This window comes from Ammodytes marinus, assembly GCF_949987685.1.
Source record: "Ammodytes marinus genome assembly, chromosome: 7".
NCBI classification, from domain to species: Eukaryota; Metazoa; Chordata; class Actinopteri; order Uranoscopiformes; family Ammodytidae; genus Ammodytes; species Ammodytes marinus.
Window position 1 is genome coordinate 11,914,407 of NC_137211.1, and position 21,158 is coordinate 11,935,564.

A 21,158-nucleotide genomic window follows, 5' to 3' on the forward strand; every position below is an offset into this window, starting at 1 on the left:
AGTGAGTGCATGTGTGGCTATACGGCGTGCCACCTCGTTAACCAGAATCCTGCTTTGCTCCGATTGGCTCTCCCTCAAGTTTCTTTGGAAGGGGGCACTGCTAGGTAAGCTCCCACCTCAGATCACGTTAACACCAGTGCTAATACCCTCACTAGCCCCGCTTCATTCATCTGCCTCTAATGGCATTTTGGAGATGCTAGTTTAAGACCGGATCACTGTAATTGGCCCCCCTGTGTCCCCAGAGAACAACAACCACTGAAGATGCCGATAGAAGGATGATAAAAAGAAAAAAGCAGAAGAAAAGAAAGAAGAAGTGAACAAATGATGCACACTGATTGGAAGAGCTTGCACATGTGTGTGTGTGTGTGTGTGTGTGTGTGTGTGTGTGTGTGTGTGTGTGTGTGTGTGTGTGTGTGTGTGTGTGTGTATGTGTGTGTGTGTGTGGAAGTGGATGGTTGGGATTAGCGTCACAGCTGTCACCCTTTGTCATCCCTCCTCCTCCCCTCTGTCAAAATCCCTCCACTCCTCCCATCACCTATCACCCCCCCCCCCACCCTCCTTCACTCTGCCCCTCTCCTCCCTCACCTCTGCCTCTCGTCCTCCAATCCACTCTTCCTCGTTATCCTCCCTTAAAGTCCTCCGCCCACTGCACTGCTCCTTCTCTCGCCTCTCCATGTGCTTGTTGTGCCGGTCTTCTGAAAGAAGGGTGAGCTAATGGCTCATTTCATTTTAAAGCTGTTGGTTTACACTGTTTTATGAAGTGCTCTTGTTTGGTCTTTAATTTAAACTCATTTGACTCTGTAGATATAGAATAATCCCCCATAATACCGTTCTTCTTTTTTCTTCAAGACATTTTTTTTCTCTGAGTGACTCTCTATCCTATATTCTGGCCCTCCACTCTCCTTCATCATCTTCATCTCTTCTCCTCTCTGACCTTCCCCCCCACACTCTCCAAGGTCACCCGTCCCTCAGTGGCACCGCTGCCAACAGACAGCATGTGTGTGTGCCGAGCCAAAACTCTTTCAATCACTGGGCTGCCATCACTGCAGAGCTGCCAGATAGGGAACCTCTCTCTATTATCGCCATTTTATTGTGTCCCACATGCATGTCTTAATTGTGGTGTGCTATAACAGCTCTTTGTGTGTGATACTGAGTAGTGTAAACAGGCAGCGGGCATCGCCATGTGGTGCCGTGGGGGGAAGGACAGCCTGTGGGTTGTGGCCAGGACCTGATCCAAGGGTACAGATGGAGAACGGATAGACTCCTAGCAGGGGTGGCTTGCCTCACTCACCGAGATTGATCTTCATCTTTAGCGCACACTTATCACTGCACCAACGCCCAAGTACAGCGCAAACTTGTTCAGTTCGGGGGCAGCACAGCCCTCAACCAGTCAACCCGATTATCCACTATATGTTCTATATGTCTGTCTTGCGTATTATCTGATTTGACACTTCATCCATCTTCATTTGTCTGTCCACCACAGCCCATCTGCGAGGCTCTGTTCAGCTTCTTGTTGTGGTATTCTCTCCATCTGTCCTGCTGACTCGACCCTCCATATGGGCCACTGGTCATGTAATTAACCAAATGGAGATTTTTTTGTTTGTTGCGATAGCAGGTTTGGTAATAGGCAATGTTGGTGTTTTTTCCTTTTTTTTTCTTTTTGAGGGGGGTATACGTGTTGTTGACTCATGATTGGTGCTTTAACTCCATGTCTCAGCCTGTGTATGGATCTGACCACATGGTGCAGGGCAATTTTTCTCCCATTCTGACACATGGCCTCTCTCTCTGCCCCTCCCTCCCTCTCACTTGTCCTCTTGTCCTCCCCTCCCCGCACCCCCTTTCTTTTATCTTTCAGAGAAGAGACCAGCAGGAGGGCGTGGACCTGACTTAAAGAACAGAGCGGAAAAAAAACAGAGGGGGAAAAAAACTGAGAGAAAAACAAGAGGGACCAAAGACGTACAGAAGGCAAAGCCAAGGCCTCCTGTAAAAAATAAACCTAGCCTCGCACTTGCACTCTGCACAAGTGTGTGTGTTTGTATGCGTGTGTGCGTGTAAGGTTGCCCTCTGTGCGCATTTTACTGTAGTTGTGTGAGAGCAGGTGGGACTTTGATGGGACAGTGAGCAATGCCTCACACGCAGCAACAGCCGGTTGGCAGTAGGGGGCAGCGCTCCTCACGCCTCTTCCTCCCCCACCTCCTCCTCCTCCTCCTCCTCTCCCTTGCTGCCCAGCCCAGCCATGCAGCCATACACATACCCTCCAACTGTGAGTACAGATTCATATTGTACCATTCATAACAATGGAAGATGGATGCAGTCCGTGAGGTTGAAAGGATCTATTTGTTGTGTTAATTACATTGTTGATTCATCAAAGCACGCTAATAATGACCTTTCATCCTGATTAATTAGCGCAAATGAGCAGAGTGAACATGTGTTTCTCTTTCACTAGCCTCAGTTAGTGTTCGGGTTGGTTTGTGTTATAATTCTGCTAGAAAATAATACACTGTCTGAGGTTTCTGTGGTGAGCGCTCATCTGTGCCATGTGGTGTGTCTAATTACTTTGTAATTGATCCTCTCATACTGCATTGATTAGTCCCACTATTGATCGGGTTTCCTTGGTGCAAACCAGAATCTTATTTGGGAGTAATTTAATCAACAATTGAGTTAAACAACCAAAATCCAGAGGGTTTTTATTCTCACTTGCTCTCAATATGTGGGTATTAGCAATACGGCATAGCTTGTGGCCCTGCAGGGAAATTGATCTTCATCTCCTTTGCTGCTGCCGGCCTGCCCACTGAGCTCCAACGGAGAGAGAGAGAGCAAGAGAGATGATTGTTTCCACTGCTCCTTTTGTTGTCCTCTCTTTATCTTATAGACCACTTGCAATGAGTCACACAGTCCTTCACCACCCACACAGATTGCAAAAGTGTGTGTACGTACAAACAAGCAATCGACGCACACAGGCGTGGACACACATGCACTGCACTCACACACGCGAACCCTGTAAATGTTTATGAGATGCAGTATATCTCCCAATCTTCCCCCTGGAGAGGAGCTAGGTGAGGAGGATGAAAGAAGCATGATGATGAGGAGGAGAAGGGAGGGGCAGGTCAAAGATGTAAAAGGTCAAGGTGTCCCCTGCCTTTCAATTAGAGAGCCTCGGCCATGTCAATGAGAGTCACCGAGGCAGGGATCGAGATCAATACAGGAGATGCCTTAGAATCTGTGTCAAGGAGTGCCGGGGTTAAAAAGCCATGCTCCATTACAGGATATATTATCGTCCATGTATCATAATTGTTGTTCAATTACCTGTGTAATCTATCTATCTATCTATCTATCTATCTATCTATCTATCTATCTATCTATCTATCTATCTATCTATCTATCTATCTATCTATCTATCTATCTATCTATCTATCTATCTATCTATCTATCTATCTATCTATCTATCTATCTATCTATCTATCTATCTATCTATCTATCTATCTATCTATCTATCTATCTATCTATCTATCTATCTATCTATCTGTCTATCTATCTATCTGTCTATCTGTCTATCTGTCTATCTGTCTATCTGTCTATCTGTCTATCTGTCTATCTATCTATCTATCTATCTATCTATCTATCTATCTATCTATCTATCTATCTATCTATCTATCTATCTATCTATCTATCTATCTATCTATCTATCTATCTATCTATCTATCTATCTATCTATCTATCTATCTATCTATCTATCTATCTATCTATCTATCTATCTATCTATCTATCTATCTATCTATCTATCTGTCTATCTGTCTATCTGTCTATCTGTCTATCTGTCTATCTGTCTATCTGTCTATCTGTCTGTCTGTCTGTCTGTCTGTCTGCCTTTCTTTTACTGTAATGTAATCTCTTTCTCCCTGTTGTTTACTGTAACTAATATATATTTTCCCTCACTGCCTTTTCTCTGGCCACCACTGTGGACTAACAGACCACATAAGTGATCGTAAGTGCTTTTAACTTTATTGGTGTCTGTCTGTCTGTCTTAATGCAGGTTCTGGCAAAGCTTGTTGTAAATACTTTCATTATGCCAGAGAGGTTATTTCCATCCAGCGCACACAAAAACTCCTAGGGCACTGTGCTGCTCTTTAATGAGTGTGCATACGCAGTGTTATGCATATGCATGTGTGTTTTTATGTGTGAGGATGTGTGTGTTGTATTGTTAACATGGGCCTATTCCTATTTGCCTTGTTTTTTTTTGTTTGTATGTGGGTGTGTGTTTAGCCTCCATGGCTCCCATTAGGTGAGATCCCTGTAGGGGCAGGGAGGAGGAAGTGTGAGGAGCTGCTGTCTGTCTGTAAGGGGCTGTCAGATCAAAGACAGGGGAAATAAAGAGGAGTTAGAGCACTAAGCACAGGCTCCTCTCCTCCTCCTCTGCCAATAATGGAGCAGCGCCCGCAGCCCCAACGTGAATTTGATCAGCTGAGGAAATGGGCTCGTTTCCCCTATCAGTGGGAATTCTTTCATTAAATTCCCTCACTCTCCCTATCCGTCTCTCTCTGAATCTCTGTGAATCTGCCCCTTGTTTGTTTCCCCCCCTATCCCTGATTCCCTTTGCTCTGTTTCTCTGTCGCTCTGCCTGTTCTCTTTCTCTTCTCTGCACCTAAATCCATCTGGCCTGTCTGTTCGGCTCTCTCTCTCTCCACCGCCCCCCCCCCCCCCACACACACTCCCTCCATCCTCCTTTACCCATTTACCTACATAATGTTAATTCATCTCAGACTTAGACTCGGGCTTGTCTCCTTCCCTCTAAGTCAAATTAAAGATTCTATCAACAGGAAGAACGCTGTGACCTCTATTCCACTACAGGCATACAGCCTATGTGTGTGTAGTAACTGAAGCTATGTCGTGAAAAAGATTTAAAATATCTGTCTGTGAGTACTGGAAAGCAGAACATAAAAATACGACATGGGCCATAAAGCATGTGGAGCACTCACACATGCTGCTTCAATACAGTAGTGGCACCAAATCCCAGCGTGCTGTCTTTTTATGAGTCTGTTATCAAGGCGTTGCTTTATGGCCGTTATGGACAGCGGTGACAGAGGAAGAGAAACCTCTTCTGCCGGTCATTGCTTTTTTTCCTTGGATATATCGGCTTCATTTCCCCACAGACTCTTCCCCTCCCTCTACCCGTCTCTCACACACTATGGCGCGCATCTCTTTTACATGAACTCTTCCTCTTACATTATGCTATATCAATTTCCTCTCATCTCAACTCATTTTCTCTGCCTGCTCTCATACTCTCACTCTTTTCCTCGGCCTACATTTCCATCTCTTTCTCTGGGGAGCCTTTTTAAGTGATATTAAACTGAATATCTTCAGCTGTTAAAATATGAAAATGGCCGATATCTTTGGTTATTCTGTGCAGTAAGTATGCCAAGCCATTACTACTGCAGCAGTAGAGTATGTGTGTGTGTGTTACAATAGGTTACTTGTGTACGTCAGAGCTGGAGTAATCACAGCAGCATGCAGCAATGAAAGAAGCAGGTCATGTGTGAAGACCACAGCACTGTTCTGCGCATGTGTCTCTTTATATTTAAACCACACAGGTGTGTAAATAGCGCATGCACACCTTCTGTATACAAGGTAGTGTGAAAGCAGTAACCCTGTTTTTGGTCCCTGCAGTAAAGAGGCCTCCAGTGATCACCACCCAGCCCGAGTCCGTCACCGTCTTTAGTGTGGAAGACCTCGTCATGAGCTGCGAAGCCGTCGGCAACCCTTCACCTATGTTAGTCAGCAAGCACACGCACACGCACACACACACACACACACACACACACACACACACACACACACACACACACGCACACATGCACACACTCACACATGCACACACTCACTCACGCACGTACACGCACACATACACATGAAGGCATGAAGCCAAAAAGATGCTTTATTATTAGTCATGGAAGAGTCTAGACCAAGAACAGTGACCTTCCCTCTCCTTGTTCAGCTGACAACTACATATTAGTATTACACGAGAGCACTGATTCGTCAGAGTTGTCTCATTTCAACAAGGGATAAATGTCATTAAGCCCTCCAGCAGCCTATTCAGAGTGCCTTAGCTGCTCTGAAGTGGAAAACAGCGCTTATAACCGAGGAAAAGATGAATATCGCACTTACACAGCACAAGCTTATGAGTCCCACCGGGGCATGGCATGTACATTTTGCATTAATTAATCCTCGTATTCCATGACATGTAAGGACATCTTGTGTGTGTGTTTGACTTTGATATTAGAGTGAACATGCTGCAATCAGTGGTGCTGATTTTCTTTTCTTTTTTTCTGCTCAAGTTTCCGTTGGACGAAGGATGGAGAGGAATTTGACCCAAGCAGTGACCCAGAGCTGAAAGTTTCTGAGCGCAAGGGCACATCCGCTTTCTACACACTCAGTAATACCATGGAAACCATGAAGCAGTACCAAGGCAAATACGTCTGCTACGCATCCAACGAGCTGGGGACAGCCGTCTCTAACGAGGCCATACTCAACACTGATGGTGAGGTCACGCTGATGGATGTTGTGAAGTAACCACTGACCAGCTACTGAGACAGTTGATCATTTAAATATTACATTTTCTGTCACGTTTAGAGCATTTGCCCCTTTGTAATCGTTTGGCTTTTGTGAATCGCACCATATGACATGGCATCAAACTAATCAAACGTCGTCTGATGTGTTTTCAAACCAACTGCATCACATTATAAGAGCTACATGTGTTTTATAGATGTCGGTATCAGTGCTAGAGCTCCTGTAAATGCCTTCAAGGTCCAGATCAGAAGCGAGCTGTGCTGTTGTTGGTTTTTATCAGCAATAAAAGAGCGATTTACAAAGCTGTGAGTGGAGCCAGCGTATACACTTTTCCTTGCCTTGCTTTATAGGGGGCTCATTTGTCAGCAGATGGAGCTTCCTGTACCGCTACCTAGAACATAATTACATGCAATAACATGTTCATCAGCATACACTCACATACACACGCACACACATGCACGCATGCACGCACGCACGCACGCACACACACACACAAACACACACACACACACACACACGGGCCCCTGGGCAAAAGTAAAGAGCACCACTGTGTATTTATGCACCTGTGTGTCTGGCTCTCTCCTGGGCGACCTCCTTCCTTCACAGTTTCCCTGACAACGGTTTCCCCAGAAACGCTCTTGAGTTGATGTCATGTGAAGCTCTCTTGAGTAGCTCCTGTGGGGGGGGGGGGGGGTATATGACATATGACACATATGACTCACACAAACGTAATTTTATTTCTACAACAGAAAAGATAGGCCGGTGCCTTCTTTAAACATGCTTCTCCTCATATCCAATAGAGGATCCTTAAATGGGGATTTATAAATAATGCTGTTTATCCACAGCGTACAGGTGGTTCTGCACATGTTTCTGTACGCACTTACAGGTGTGTGTTTTCCCTCCCTTGCCCCCCCTCCCCGCTCTAGCTCCCCCATCCCAGCAGAAAGAAAAAAAGGTTCATGTGAAAGCTGAAGAAGGACACAGTATTGTCCTGAAGTGCAACCCCCCTCAGAGCTCTATGGAGCCTATCATTCACTGGATGGACTGGAGTGAGTACATTACCTTTCCAATCTCTTCCTCCATTACATCCTTCCTGTCTCCTCAATACATTTGCCACTTAGACTAGCCATCCTATTGTTGTCCATTTTTACCACATCATAAAGAAGTAGATACTTGTTTATTTCTAAAGGAATATTAGCTCTTTTCTTTCTCAGTATATCCTTTTGTGCATTTATCTATCCCTGGATTTTTTGTTAAACGTCTTCAGTATCTTTTTTTAGGCTCAGCAGAGCCTATTCTACCCCTATTCTTAGACGTCTCGTTATCAACACTTTTTTATCTCTCTAATCCTACTTTATCTCTTTGCCTGCCTTCTCTGTTTCCTCTCACTGTTGTTTTCTGCTGTTAAGCTCTCCCTCTCCTTGTTTTAAATTTTTCCGCTGACTCTATTTGTCACAAATTTCCCTTTTGTTCTCTTTGTCATTTCCCCCCCCCTCTCTCTCTCTCTCTCTCTCTCTCTCTCTCTCTCTCTCTCTCTCTCTATATATATATATATATATATTTATATATATATATATATACATATACATATATAGGGCTACACCATATCCTTCTAAGTGAGCGGGTGGTGGTGGGGAAGGATGGCAACCTATACTTTGCCCACTTGACAACTGAGGACAGCAGGGACGACCTCACCTGCAATGTGCAGTACCTGGCAACGCGCACCATTCTGGCAAAGGAACCCATCACTCTTTCTGTCAACCCCTGTGAGTTTTGCTCTGGGTTAAACTTAAAAAAGTAGACATATTATTATTAGAAAATATGTGTATCTTGAGTTTAGTGACTTTCATCAATAATAGTAGTGTCATATGATGAAGAAAACAAACAACATCTGCCCTCTTGAGATTTATGCCCAACCTAAAGAGTTCTTAAAGGGACAACTTCCTTTTTGTAAACCAGATTCCATTAAATAGTGGTGCTCTTTGAGACTGAACTTACAGACAGTGGTGATATACCAATGGTAGGATTTTTGTAAACTGGTTGAAACTAAACTTTTTAAAAAGTCTACACTCTGCTTGAAACATGTATTTTCCTGTGCCCGTTTTCCATTGACCTGTATGGATGGACAGTAACATCCCTTCAAAATCATTCTTACCTGCTGTCTTTATGTTAGAGAAAACGGTTACAGTAAACTGGATAGGCCTGTATATCAAATTGGCACATGCAGTATGATAAATAGTCAGCTTGACAGTTTGTTGAGAACCGCGAGGCACCATATAGTTCAACCAAAGGCAACACCCCCCATGTGGTGGCATGTTGCTGACCAAAGCAGTAACGTATCCGGCAGACGGTCCCAGAGACGGCAGGGGGCCCATCACCTCCTCAGCCCAGTGGTAATGAGATGCAGCTCACACTGAGATGTGGCTGCCAGCATCTGTGGCCCGATTAGAGGTCAGAAATACTAGCACATGTTAACATGAGACCTCATTGTGTGTGAGTGTGTATGTGTGTGTGTGTAGGTAATCCTTATGATGATGTGTTGTTAGAAAGGTGAAGTCCCCTCCACACGATTCCCTACCCTTCTGTGTGTGTGTGTGTGTGTGTGTGTGTGTGTGTGTGTGTGTGTGTGTGTGTGTGTGTGTGCATGTGTGTGTCGGAGTCTCTAAAGCGTGGGCTGTGTCAGCAGCGCGGCAATTTAAAAGAAATGGCTGTTACATATTTATGACTCTTTGTCTTTCAACCTCTCTTTTCTCCAGCCAACTCCGTTGTGCGGAACAGGAGGCCCCACATGATGAGACCGACTGGAAGCCGCAGCACTTACCATGCTCTAAAGGGCCAGACATTGGAGCTTGAGTGCATCGTCCAAGGCCTGTGAGTGTCTGTGTTCGTGAATATATATATGTTTCTTCCCAAAGCAATTAAAAAACCTGAGCCACTAAATTTTTTTCAACCTAACCTGCCTCTCATCGGTCTCTTGTCTCTCCCTCCTCCCTTCTTACACTATTCATCCCACCATCTATCCTTACGCTGTCTCCCGACAACTGTGCTTCTCCACTCTTTCTCACTTGTATATGTTTCTTCTATTTTTCACCCTCCACGTCTGTCTCTCTCTCCCTCCGCCTGCCTCCTTCATTATAAATCCATTCCATCGCTCTCTCAAACAACATCCTTCACTTGTATTTCTTCTCCTCTTGCATCACTCCATCCCCATCCCTTCACATTCCCGCTCTGCCTCTCCCCTCTCTCCTGCTTTCTCAGTCCAACTCCCAAAGTGTCGTGGTTGAAGTCGGACGGCGAGATGTCCGAGTCTCGCACCGTCAAAGATATGTTCGACCGCCGCCTGCGATTCAGCAACATCTCAGAGAGCGATGGGGGCGAGTACCAGTGTATAGCTGAGAACCCCCAAGGGAAGGTCACACACAGTTACACTGTCACTGTGGAGGGTAAGTCACACACACACACACACATACACACACACACACACACACACACACACACACACACACACACACACACACACACACACACACACACACACACACACACACACACACACACACACACACATACGTTTACATTATATGCAATATGCAATACTGCAAGTGCATCACTCGAAAGGGCTATGTCTTGTGTGTGAAGGTTTTGGTGCTGTTTATCTTCATGGTGTAATGTTTATACTGTATGCAAATGATGTATTCTGCCCCTTGTAGCGGCTCCCTACTGGACCAATGAGCAAGTCAGTCAGTTATATGCCCCTGGTGAGACTGTCAAACTAGACTGCCAGGCGGACGGCATCCCTGCTCCTATCATCAGCTGGACCATTAACGGCATTCCCCTATCAGGTCAATCCATAGACCCACATGCAAATACACACATCCCAACACAACCCCCAACACTGTGCATGTGCTCACTGTTTGTGTGTGTGTGTTTTTTTTAAAATTTTTCAACAGATACAGATAAGGACCCCAGACGTAGTGTGACAGCGAGCGGATCTCTAATCCTAAAGGATGTCAACTTTGGAGACACTGCCATCTACCAGTGCCGGGCCTCCAACAAGCACGGAACCATTATCACCAACACCAATGTCTATGTCATCGGTGAGTGTCCATTTTGTATATATTCTGTTTGGTTTGTGTGTATATGGTGAGTGTGCATGTCTCACTTCTCTCACTTCTTGTTTCAGAGCTTCCTCCCCAGATCCTTACAGAGGACGGGAATACGTACACGTTTGTAGAGGGCAAGAATGCTACACTGGACTGTGAGACTTTTGGCTCTCCTAAACCTAAAGTCATATGGTGAGGCACATACCCGTCAAACTGTATGCCACTGTGTTCAATTGCGTTGCATTGCATTGCACTGAATTGTGTGTGTTAGGGAGTCGTCTCGTAAAACAGATTATCTCATTAACAAATGTCACAGAGGTGATACGATCGTAAGCTCTAAAGCATTAATTAACAGCCAATTAATTGTTCTTACATCTGGGCTGTGACTGATTTGTGTTTGTGTGGCAGATATCCATACAGGCTTTATTCTTCTTAGTCTAATATGCAAAACAGCTATTGTACTGGTGAATTAATCAGTAAAAATGTCTTACTCTTGTTTGCTAAGTTTCTAAAGTGTTTTTGTCTGTGTGTCTTTTACAGGGAAAGCAGCGGCACAACCTCCATTCTGGCGGATCCCAGAGTTAACCTGCTCACCAATGGGGGGCTTGAGATCTTTAACGTCACCCAAGATGACAAAGGCATCTACACCTGCTCTGTACAGAACAGCAACATATCTGTCAGTGCCGAGCTGGAAGTGCTCAGTGAGTGACATACACACACACACGCACACGCACACGCACACGCACACGCACACGCACACGCACACGCACACGCACACGCACACACACACACACACACGCACACACACACACACACACACAATACTGTGTCCGTTAACAACTAATGATGCAGAAGATTTGCACCTCATGCATCTTGTCTCAACATTGCACGTGTCCTTGCTTTCTCCTCCAGACAGGACAGTGATCGTGTCCCCTCCTCAGGCCCTGAAGGTGCAGCCTGGAAACACAGCCATCTTCACTTGTCTGGCCCTTGTCGATCCCAGATTCAGCTCTCCACTCATTCAGTGGCGAAAGAACAGTCGCAAACTCTTTGAGTCCCACAGTGATGGAAAGTAAGATTGAATTCTGAACATTACAGAACTGATATAACAATATGAATATATGTGAGAAGTTACTGACATCCATTTGTTTTTTTATTGTTATTTTACCCTGAATGTCAAAGCCTTATCAGAAACAGTATGCAAATTAGCTTCAGAGAGACACCTTTTATACATTGCATGTGTCACATAGCATCAGTCACATGATTATGAATGAAGAGGGAGGTGATCATAATTCAAATAGGGAGGAAGATTAAATGATGATGATGACAATGATGACCGTATTTCCTCAGGTACACATTCGAAGGACCAGACCTGATAATAGTCAATGTGGAACCAGACGACGAGGGCCTGTACACCTGTGAGGTCATCACTAATCTGGACTCGGCTGAAGCCAGCAACACTCTCACTATATGTGGTAAGATAACTAATCATACAGCATTATTAAAAAAACACCTAGTACACAGGCCGTAGAAAATGTATTCAGAATTATTCAGTAGATTTTTAAATATTTTCCTCAGAATTAATTCTCTATTTGTTTAAACCTGGAATGTGCAGACGTGCATGTGGTTGTGGTAATGACATTATGTTGGTCCCTCTCAGATCGCCCAGACCCTCCTGTCCAACTGCAGATCACTAACCCTAAGCGTCGTGAGGTTAACCTCAGCTGGACTCCTGGAGACGAACACAACAGCCCTGTGCTAGGTTTGTGTACACACACACACACACACACACACACACACACACACACACACACACACACACACACACACACACACACACACACACACACACACACACACACACACACACACACACACTTCTTCTAATCTTGTCCGACTCCAATACTCAGAGCAACAAACCCATATCATTTGTCTCCCACTGGCAAAATGAAAGGCTACTCTGTTTTCATTACTTGGACAGGATTATTATTTGATCTGCAGCATCACACTCGTGTAATGCTCAAAGTGTCTCAGTTTGACTTTATCGCCACTGAATGTATATTTATGTTTTCTATTGCCTCCTCATTGTTTGCATCCTGTCTTCTTCTATCCCTCCTTGACACTTGCAGAGTATGTGGTGGAATTTGAGGACCAAGGTATGAAGGAGAAGGGATGGGAAGAGCTGAAGAGAGTGGGGGCAAACACAGAGACTGCTAGCCTCTCTCTGTGGCCCTACATGTCCTACCGTTTCCGGGTCATTGCCATCAACGATGTGGGCAAGAGCGACCCTAGCAAGCCAACTGAAATCCACAATACACCTGCTGAAGGTTAGCGTGTGTGTTTTGTAACCAAACGTTTTTTATTTATTTAAAGTGAACCCATAATGACACTCATTTGAACTTCTTCCAATCGCAGTTCCAGACAATAACCCCAAAGATGTTAGGAGTGATTCCATAGACCCAGACACTCTGGTCATCGACTGGGAGGTATATCTCTTACCTGGATGAGGTATCAAACATCAAATATTTAAAAAGGTTTTGTTCCTCATTGTTTGCTCTTCCCAACACTGCAGGATATGGACCAACGTAACTTCAACGGACCCGAATTCAAGTACCGGGTGCTATGGAGGCGAGTGTTGGGCAGTGGGCCCAATTGGCATACCAACTACACAACCGCATCACCACTCACTGTCACTGACATTGGTAACTTTTCTGCCTTTGAGATCAAAGTGCAGGCTGTCAATGAGAAAGGGGATGGACCTGAACCAGACCCCATCATCGGCTACTCAGGAGAGGATGGTAAAGAAATATATATTTTTTTCTTTTTTCTAAACAGTTGCAAATAATGTTTATAGCTATACAGAGTTTTTGGATTAATTGTGCGTTGTATTCCTTTTCTCTTGTCACCCTCCTGTCTGTCATCGTCTCTCAGTTCCACTGGAGGCTCCATTAGATGTGGGTGTTGTACTGATGAACAGCACTACCATCAGAGTGGTCTGGGCAGCAGTAGACAAAACGTCGGTCAGAGGACACTTGCTGGGATACAAGGTAACGATCCAGTATTTCCTCCGCTGTTTGGCCGGACATATTCATGAATAATACATACATTGGGTTTACATTGGAGGCAGCCCCATCTTCACTTGGCAAGGGCTTCAGAGTTTGATTAAGGTTCAAGGTTGTGAAGAACAGATCCTTTTTATTTTTAATTTACTTGATCTTCAAAATGTATCACACTCTAGCTGCACTACTTCTCTTTTTCTCTTTGGTGTCTTTTGTGAACGCTCCATTCAACACAGATAAACTCAGCACAAGAAGTGTATGAAATGTTCAAAAATGTCAAATGAAACCAACCCATGATTTTCACCGCACCGACCCTATTTTCTGGTTTCAGATCTATTTGACCAGAATTGGCTCCAGGGGCCACCACCGAGGCCGGAGGGCCAGGGATCCAGAGAGCACTGTGGTGGTGGAGACAGGGGCCAGCGAGGAGAAGAGAGTGATCAATGATCTCAGACCATACTCCCACTATGACCTGACCGTCACTGTATTCAACAGCAAGGGCGAGGGACCCCCCTCTGAGACGCTGTCCTTCAAGACGCACGAGGGAGGTGAGAATGAGAAAGAGAGGGGAGGGGAGGGGAAGGGAGACGAGTAAAATGGAGGGAGGGGATGGATGAAGTGAGTGTAGAGTATTTAATATCAGACAGGGACTGTGACAATTATTGAGAGAGATGGGAGGCAGGGAGGGATGGATAGTGGGGTAACAATGGAGGAAATGCCACTGAGGGTGGAGGGAACTGAAGAAAAAGAGTGAAATTAGACAATAGATTTAAAAAAAAAAAAGCATAATAATACCTTTTTTAAAGCCGGGTGCGTTTTAATCGGGCCTGTTTGTGTTGCTGTTAGTTCCTGGTCCTCCCATATCCCTGATTCTGGACAGCCCATCGGAGACGGAAATGACCCTCCACTGGACGTCACCCGGCCAGCCCAACGGAATCCTCATCGGATACCTGCTGCAGTACCAACGAAGTCAGCATCGTTTACTCTCTCATCACACAAAATAACCAACAGTAGACACATACAGTATCTTTAGTTTAATACGCGCTTCTATGCTGCATCAAAGACAATAAAATACATCAGCAGTGCAACACATATATACCGCTGAATCAATAACACTAGATAGATGTCAAAAGTGGTGTCGCCATGATGCTCATCAGTCAAGTCACATGTCACCCATAACGACGTGTTGAAGATCAAGTAGTGATTGAATATTTGTGTTTTTTTGTTCCTCCCGCTGCTCTGTGGTCAGTTGTGGAGAGTGATGACAGCCCCATGCAGGTGGAGACAATAGATGATGCCACAGTCACCCACCTCACCCTGCAGGGCCTGGACCGTCACAGCAGCTACCGCTTCTACCTGAGGGGGCGCACTGCCGCAGGGGACGGGGAGCCCATCATGAGGGAGGGGGACACCACACTGGAGGGTGGTAAGAAAAAGACCATTTTCTTTACAGCGTTATTCACAATCACAAATTAAGCGCTGTTGTGTGCTAGAACAAGATTTTTTGATTCCATATTGAATGTCTTGCAGCGCCGCCCACCAACATCAGCCTGTCCGTGGGGGAGAACTCAGTCAACCTGAGCTGGGTGGCAAAGAGGAGACACAGGAATGTCAGCTTTCAGATCCACTACCTCAACAAAAATGGTATAATATTAAATGTATATGGACACATATATATGAATATTGGAATGGACACTTTTTATAATAGTGCATAACGTAAACCCTGTTGCATCCAACCTTTTAAAACGATTAGTTCATCACGGGAATTATCATAGTTACACAATTCTAAGCGATGAATAGGGAAAATCAAGTCTGTGTTATGTCTCCGCAGATGGCAGTAAATGGAAGAAGACAGAGAAGTTGAACTCCACTCAGTCGTTCTACCAGCTCCAGGGCCTCACTCCTGGCTCTCATTACCGTCTCCGCTTCACCGACAGCAACACCACCTTCTGGGAGACCGACATCCAGACAGAGGGAACCGGTACTATGAGCATTCTCTGCCTTTCATTCATCATCCGCTTTCCTTTCATCTTCTTTCATTCTTCCCCTCTCTCCTCTGGGCTTCCCACGTCTAAATATAAAGCCCCGATTCCTACTGAGAGTGTCTTGCGGTGTCTTCTCTCTGCTGCCTGTGAAGTGCTTTCAAAGATGAGCTTGTTTAGCCACATGAAAAGATCTATTACTTTTGTTTGTTTGACTACAATGTGCTGCCTTCTTTGGTTCCCAAGTGAAATGCCGAACCCCCTGTCAGAATCCATAATGCTCTGTCTCTTTTGCTCTAAATTCTGCTCCCTCTTTTATCTAGTTTCTGCTTCCTTTTGCACCATTTCCATCCCTCTTATACCTTCGTCCTTTTTTTCCCCGCATTGCAAAGAACTCACAGAGGTGCAGGCAAGCTTTGCAACACAGGGCTGGTTCATCGGTGTTGTGACCGCCGTCAGTCTGCTGCTGCTGATACTGCTCATCCTCTGCTTCATCAAGAGGAGTAAAGGGGGGAAGTATTCAGGTAAGTGCCGCCCGCCACAATGACTTTCAGAAATTTATCAATAGAGATGTCCAACAGTTAGAAAGAATATGTTTAGTGTTGATGAATGCAAATTAGTTGCATATATTTTTTTAGAAGACTATTTCTCACTCCTTCCTAGCCTGTGTGTAAGAACGTTGGACAAGTTACTGCTGTGTCACGCTACTCAAGCTTTGTGGGTAGCACTGGAAAGTCTGCAGCCATAAAACAGCTTGTTAATGACAATGACAATGCAGTATAAAAATAGAAGCCAATCAGTTAAAAGGGACGGCCCAGAGTGAACAAGATTATCCTTACCGGAAAGGAATAAAATAAGATTGCACCATGATTAAAATGATCCCCAAACAGCAACCCTGTGTGATCGTTAAAGTTGCTCCGACTCTAAAATAATTGGCAAGTTTTCCCTTGGCCAACCCTTTTTCCCTTGCAGCCTTCACATCAAACACATTGAGAAACAGACCTCTAAGCATTGCAATTCCTCTCTGTGATAGTAAAGAAGAGGCTCTGCCCTGAAAGCTTCTGGGAAATAATAATCACAAACCACAAGAGTAACTGCAACCTGCAGGCCACGGCCTGACTGGTCAGAGAAAAGCACCAGCCTTTCATTTGATTTGAACACAAGGGAGAGGCAAGTGGCTGGCTCCTTTCATAGTAGGTTTAATTGTCTGTGCTTCGAGCGAGAACTAATTGAATAATTAATTAAACCATTTTGAACATTAAATTATTTATATTGTTTTGAATTTTAACAGTCAGTCGTAATTACTACACAGAAAGTCAAATGAGACACATGTCAAACACAAAACTACAAACCACATAAATGAACATATTCTGTCTATGGATAGTCCAAGTCTTTTTGCCCAAGCTCCTTTTTTTATGTGACATCACACTTACATTGGACGGACCAGATGCATTGTTTTAGTGTTTTGCCATACATGTTAGTTCTCAACACCTGTCCACAGGAAGCTTTAAAATTAAACAATCAACGATAGAAAGAAAAACAATTAAACGAGAGGAAATAACTAAAATAATTAAAAATGCAATACTAGAGTGATAAAAGAGCATCAATATATATTTTCAGAGTCAATTACGTACCTGGTGTTATCTTGCTGTGTGACAAAATGTCATTATTGATGTCTGAGACAGTGGCTTAGAGGGAAACATGGTTGAGATCTCACTGATAATGAAATCCAATAATCTCCTTCTCAGTGAAAGATAAAGAGGAGGGGCCGATGGACTCGGAAGCACGGCCAATGAAGGATGAGACTTTTGGAGAGTACAGGTTTGTCATCTGAATGCACATCCCCTTGAATGTTTCATTATGTTTTCTACAGATCATTTCAATTGTAATTCCTACCACAGCCCCGATTGCTACAGTACTGTTTGGCTTTCCTAACCCTTTGTGTTCCTTTCATTGTCCCTCCTTTCCCTAATGCTTGCCGCCACTTTGCAGATCTCTAGAAAGGTATGCTGCAATGTGACTTGCTATTACAGACCCACTTATTTATTATCCCATGCCAAAAGCCTTACTAACCTATTGACTTCCCTGTAACCTTTGATTTATTCATAGTGTCATGTTCTGTGTAGGGCTGCAACTGCTATTATTTCCAGTGTCAATTCATCTTCTGACTATGTCTCTATCAATATTTGGTCTACACAACATTGGAAAACAGTGAAAAATGCCCTTCACAATTTACTAGAGCCAAAGATGACTTCATCAGAAGTCTTGTGTTATCCAACCAACAGTCCAAAAGCCAATAATAATCAAGTGTTCTATGCTGTAAGACCAAGAAAATAAGCACAATTTGACATTGTATAACTGTTTCTATCAAAGACAGCTGTATTGCTGTATTTTGTTTGCCTGCATCACGATTACACTTGTTGCTTGTTGACCTCTTCTGTCCCTATCACACATACTGTGTAGTGATCTGGAGGAGAAGCGCACTGCCAGCCAGCCGTCCCTGGGCGAGGAGAGCAAGCTGTGCAGCGAGGACAACCTAGACTTCATGAACGGCAGCAGCGCCGTCACCATGGAGCTGAACATGGACGAGTCTCTGGCCAGCCAGTTCAGTCGGCCCAGCGAGGGGCCTGATGCACTCCACAGCCTGCCAGACAACTCCCCGCTCAACCCCACCGATACCACCACCACTGTCTCCCCTGCAACCAACGGCATGCCCAACAACTCAGTCACCATCCTCGATTAAACCCCCCCCCCCCTACACACACACACACATCCAACTGGGGGCCGCCCGGACCAAAACATGTCAACAATGCATACGTGCCCATACATACGCTCCTGTTCCCTTACTGACCCGCCAATCTGCAGTTTAACGACTAATAACAAAAATCAATATGTTGACTCTTCAGATGCGCCTGTCAGTCATCTGATCGACTGGACTATTTTGACCAAAGGAGTGTCCAAAGTAGTGGACAATGTGATACAAAAAGTCTGACTGACCCTGGCCTGAATATGTCCTTTTTGACCCCCCTTTCCCCTTCTTGCTCTGTGTAGTTTACAACATATCTTAATGACTAACATTCATTTCTTTCCCTTTCTTGTCTTTCGTTTCTCATTGCAGAAAACTCCTTAGGAAGATAAAGACAGAATGTTATACAGGTAGAAAGATAAAAGGGATTCTAGTGATTCCTAAAGAGATGCAGAGTAGTGCGTCGAAAGAGCAGGGTGATGGTACAGCCTTGCGCGGGCGGGGTAAGACGTCTTCAATCTTCGATAGATATTTCTCATGCCTTATTTTATTTTGCACGATTTTGTACATTTAACGCCATTTAATTTCTCATATTTTAGATTCCCAGTGACCTTTTTTTTAAACTTTTAATTTAATTTTTTTACAAATGTGTTTGTAAAAAATATAAATGAATACAAGACATCCTTTTGTTATCTGTTATTTATATCATCCTTTTTTATATTGTTTTTTCACTGTATTTGTTTAAAACTCACAACTTTATTGACATGATCTTCAAAGTTCAAGCTGTTTTAATTGAACCTGAGTGATGCCAAGTCTCTTAACGTAAAAACATTGGATGCATAAGGGGAACTTGCTTTGAATATGCTGAGTAGCATCTGGTGTATATAGCTGCATCTACATCTATCTATTTAGCCATAATACAGTATTATAGATATGTACATGCTCCTTATAAGTTCCTGTGCCTGCTGGGTCTGCATAGAGCACCAGATTGATGTCATTACTCTCTCGCCTTCCCACCAGAAGTGTAATGTCATTATCGGATATGATATTGTAATTTTTGTGTGTCGAGACCTATGTGTAGCTTTCTGTATCTGTCTTTGTCTCTTTCTACACTGTATTAAAAAACATTGTTGTCTCTAACTAACAATCTTTTCATACCTGTCCATCCCATAATACACAAACTGTTTGAGGAGCAGTATTTATGTATATTTACAGATCAGAGAGCAAAGTCTTGTGGACAAACGCTCTCAAGTTTTATTTTTCAGACCCTCACCAATGCAAGTTGATATTGCAGACAGGAACATTGATTGCCAGTTGATGTATAATAAAGGCAAGCAGTTGGTATTTACATCAAACACAGAGAATGTATTACATTAAGAGCTGGGCAGACATTATATTTACATGCTACCGATTAAGAAAAAAATAAATCTGAGCTACAAGGTATTGGAGAGATAAGTGGTTACGAGAAGACCTGTAAGTACAGTTCTCCCCCACAGAATGTAAATATAACCCGTAAAGATTGTTTTGATGAACCCAACCATGTTTGATATAAAAATGTCAAAAAAAATGTGCAGGTTTGAAACCACTTGACTAAACTTTAAAGATGTTGCAAGTTGTTCTTTTTCTTCTTTGTACTATTGCTATGAATTCAACCGTTCTGTTTTTGACTAATGATTGCAGTGAAATTTGGCTGTTCTAGCAGAAATACTTCATAGTTGAGAAAAAAATGAATAAAAAAAGGGGAACATTTTGCCATTGTTCTGTAGATGTTTGCAAACATTTAAAAATTTGAAAAAATAATTGTACATTAATTGTCATTTAGTGATAGCAGTAGTTGCATTACATTGAAAGCTAAGATTGCGTTCATGTCCGTAACCATCCAGCAATGCGTTGCAGCGCAGTGAATATCTGTGGAGTTTTTGTCTGATGCAGTTTTCAGAGGCAGGGATGCAGCGTTGCCATTTTGTGCATACCACAGGGAGTATCTATATGCAACATCGGTGCCTCAGTTCTCCCTGTTCAAATAAAAGCTTGACACTTGCCAAACATCAGCTGACAGTCCCTGTAGGTAAAGTGTATGGGATGTCTAACAGAGGATATTGGCACTCAAGGTGGTGTGTGTAAGCTCCCTGTTGTTGGTTATTCAGACACACTCAGGACGAATAAAGCTTTTAAAAAAAAAAAAGTCTATTTTCATACAGGAGCCGTGAATGACACAAAATATGCCAATATTCTAACTTGACTATCTGCTGCTAAACATCTGTGTTTGTCAGTGTTGGGGACAAATGTTAGCTTTGAATGAGGAATGAGTGTACACACACAGATACTCACTCGACTGCCACTCACTCTTTGCTTTTCATGTGTCGAGGGGAAAGCCGGGAACACTGCCCTTTGCTTTTCCACTGTTGTTTTCCCCCCGTTTTTTATAGTTAAAGATAAAAGATAAAAACCTCTTAAAAAAGCGAATTGGTTTGTTTCAAGAAGCTTCTTCAGAACTCAGAAAAGCAGACAGGACAATGGCTGTTAGGGTAGGGAGGGGAGAGAGAAAAAAGATAGGGGAGGTAGGAGGGGAATGGAGTGTGTGTCACTGCCGGGCTGTATATGCGCCTCTTTTTGGTGTATGCGGTGTACAATTAGCACAATGGGACTGATGGTATCTAGATGTATCATGAGTGAAAAACAGGAGTTGGTGGACTTGTACTAC

At 43.8% G+C, this 21,158-nt stretch overlaps 1 protein-coding gene across 1 annotated transcript; it reads left to right on the forward strand.

Annotated features, from left to right (window-relative positions):
• Positions 1–1,950: 1,950 nt before the first annotated feature.
• Positions 1,951–19,617, forward strand: l1cama (L1 cell adhesion molecule, paralog a). The gene is made up of 27 exons (XM_080031826.1): positions 1,951–2,263; positions 3,971–3,985; positions 5,665–5,767; positions 6,333–6,535; positions 7,491–7,613; positions 8,160–8,330; positions 9,321–9,435; positions 9,823–10,007; positions 10,275–10,406; positions 10,515–10,661; positions 10,748–10,859; positions 11,208–11,368; positions 11,580–11,739; positions 12,018–12,142; positions 12,328–12,429; positions 12,797–12,994; positions 13,083–13,153; positions 13,240–13,465; positions 13,599–13,714; positions 14,058–14,274; positions 14,573–14,695; positions 14,976–15,152; positions 15,257–15,370; positions 15,558–15,707; positions 16,101–16,232; positions 17,457–17,529; positions 18,172–19,617. Exons 1-27 carry the CDS (start codon positions 2,125–2,127, stop codon positions 18,449–18,451), a joined length of 3,870 nt encoding a protein of 1,289 aa, XP_079887952.1. The 5' UTR covers positions 1,951–2,124; the 3' UTR covers positions 18,452–19,617.
• The last annotated feature ends 1,541 nt before the right edge of the window (positions 19,618–21,158 follow it).

What these genes read in the sequence shown, in the direction of transcription:
- l1cama (XM_080031826.1), top strand. Translation starts at nt 2,125, where the DNA reads ATGCCTCACACGCAGCAACAGCCGGTTGGCAGTAGGGGGCAGCGCTCC. An exon ending in ACACAACAGCCCTGTGCTAG is followed by an intron (nt 12,430 to 12,796) that starts GTTTGTGTACAC and finishes TGACACTTGCAG; the next exon opens with AGTATGTGGTGGAATTTGAG. An exon ending in CTCTGGTCATCGACTGGGAG is followed by an intron (nt 13,154 to 13,239) that starts GTATATCTCTTA and finishes CCAACACTGCAG; the next exon opens with GATATGGACCAACGTAACTT.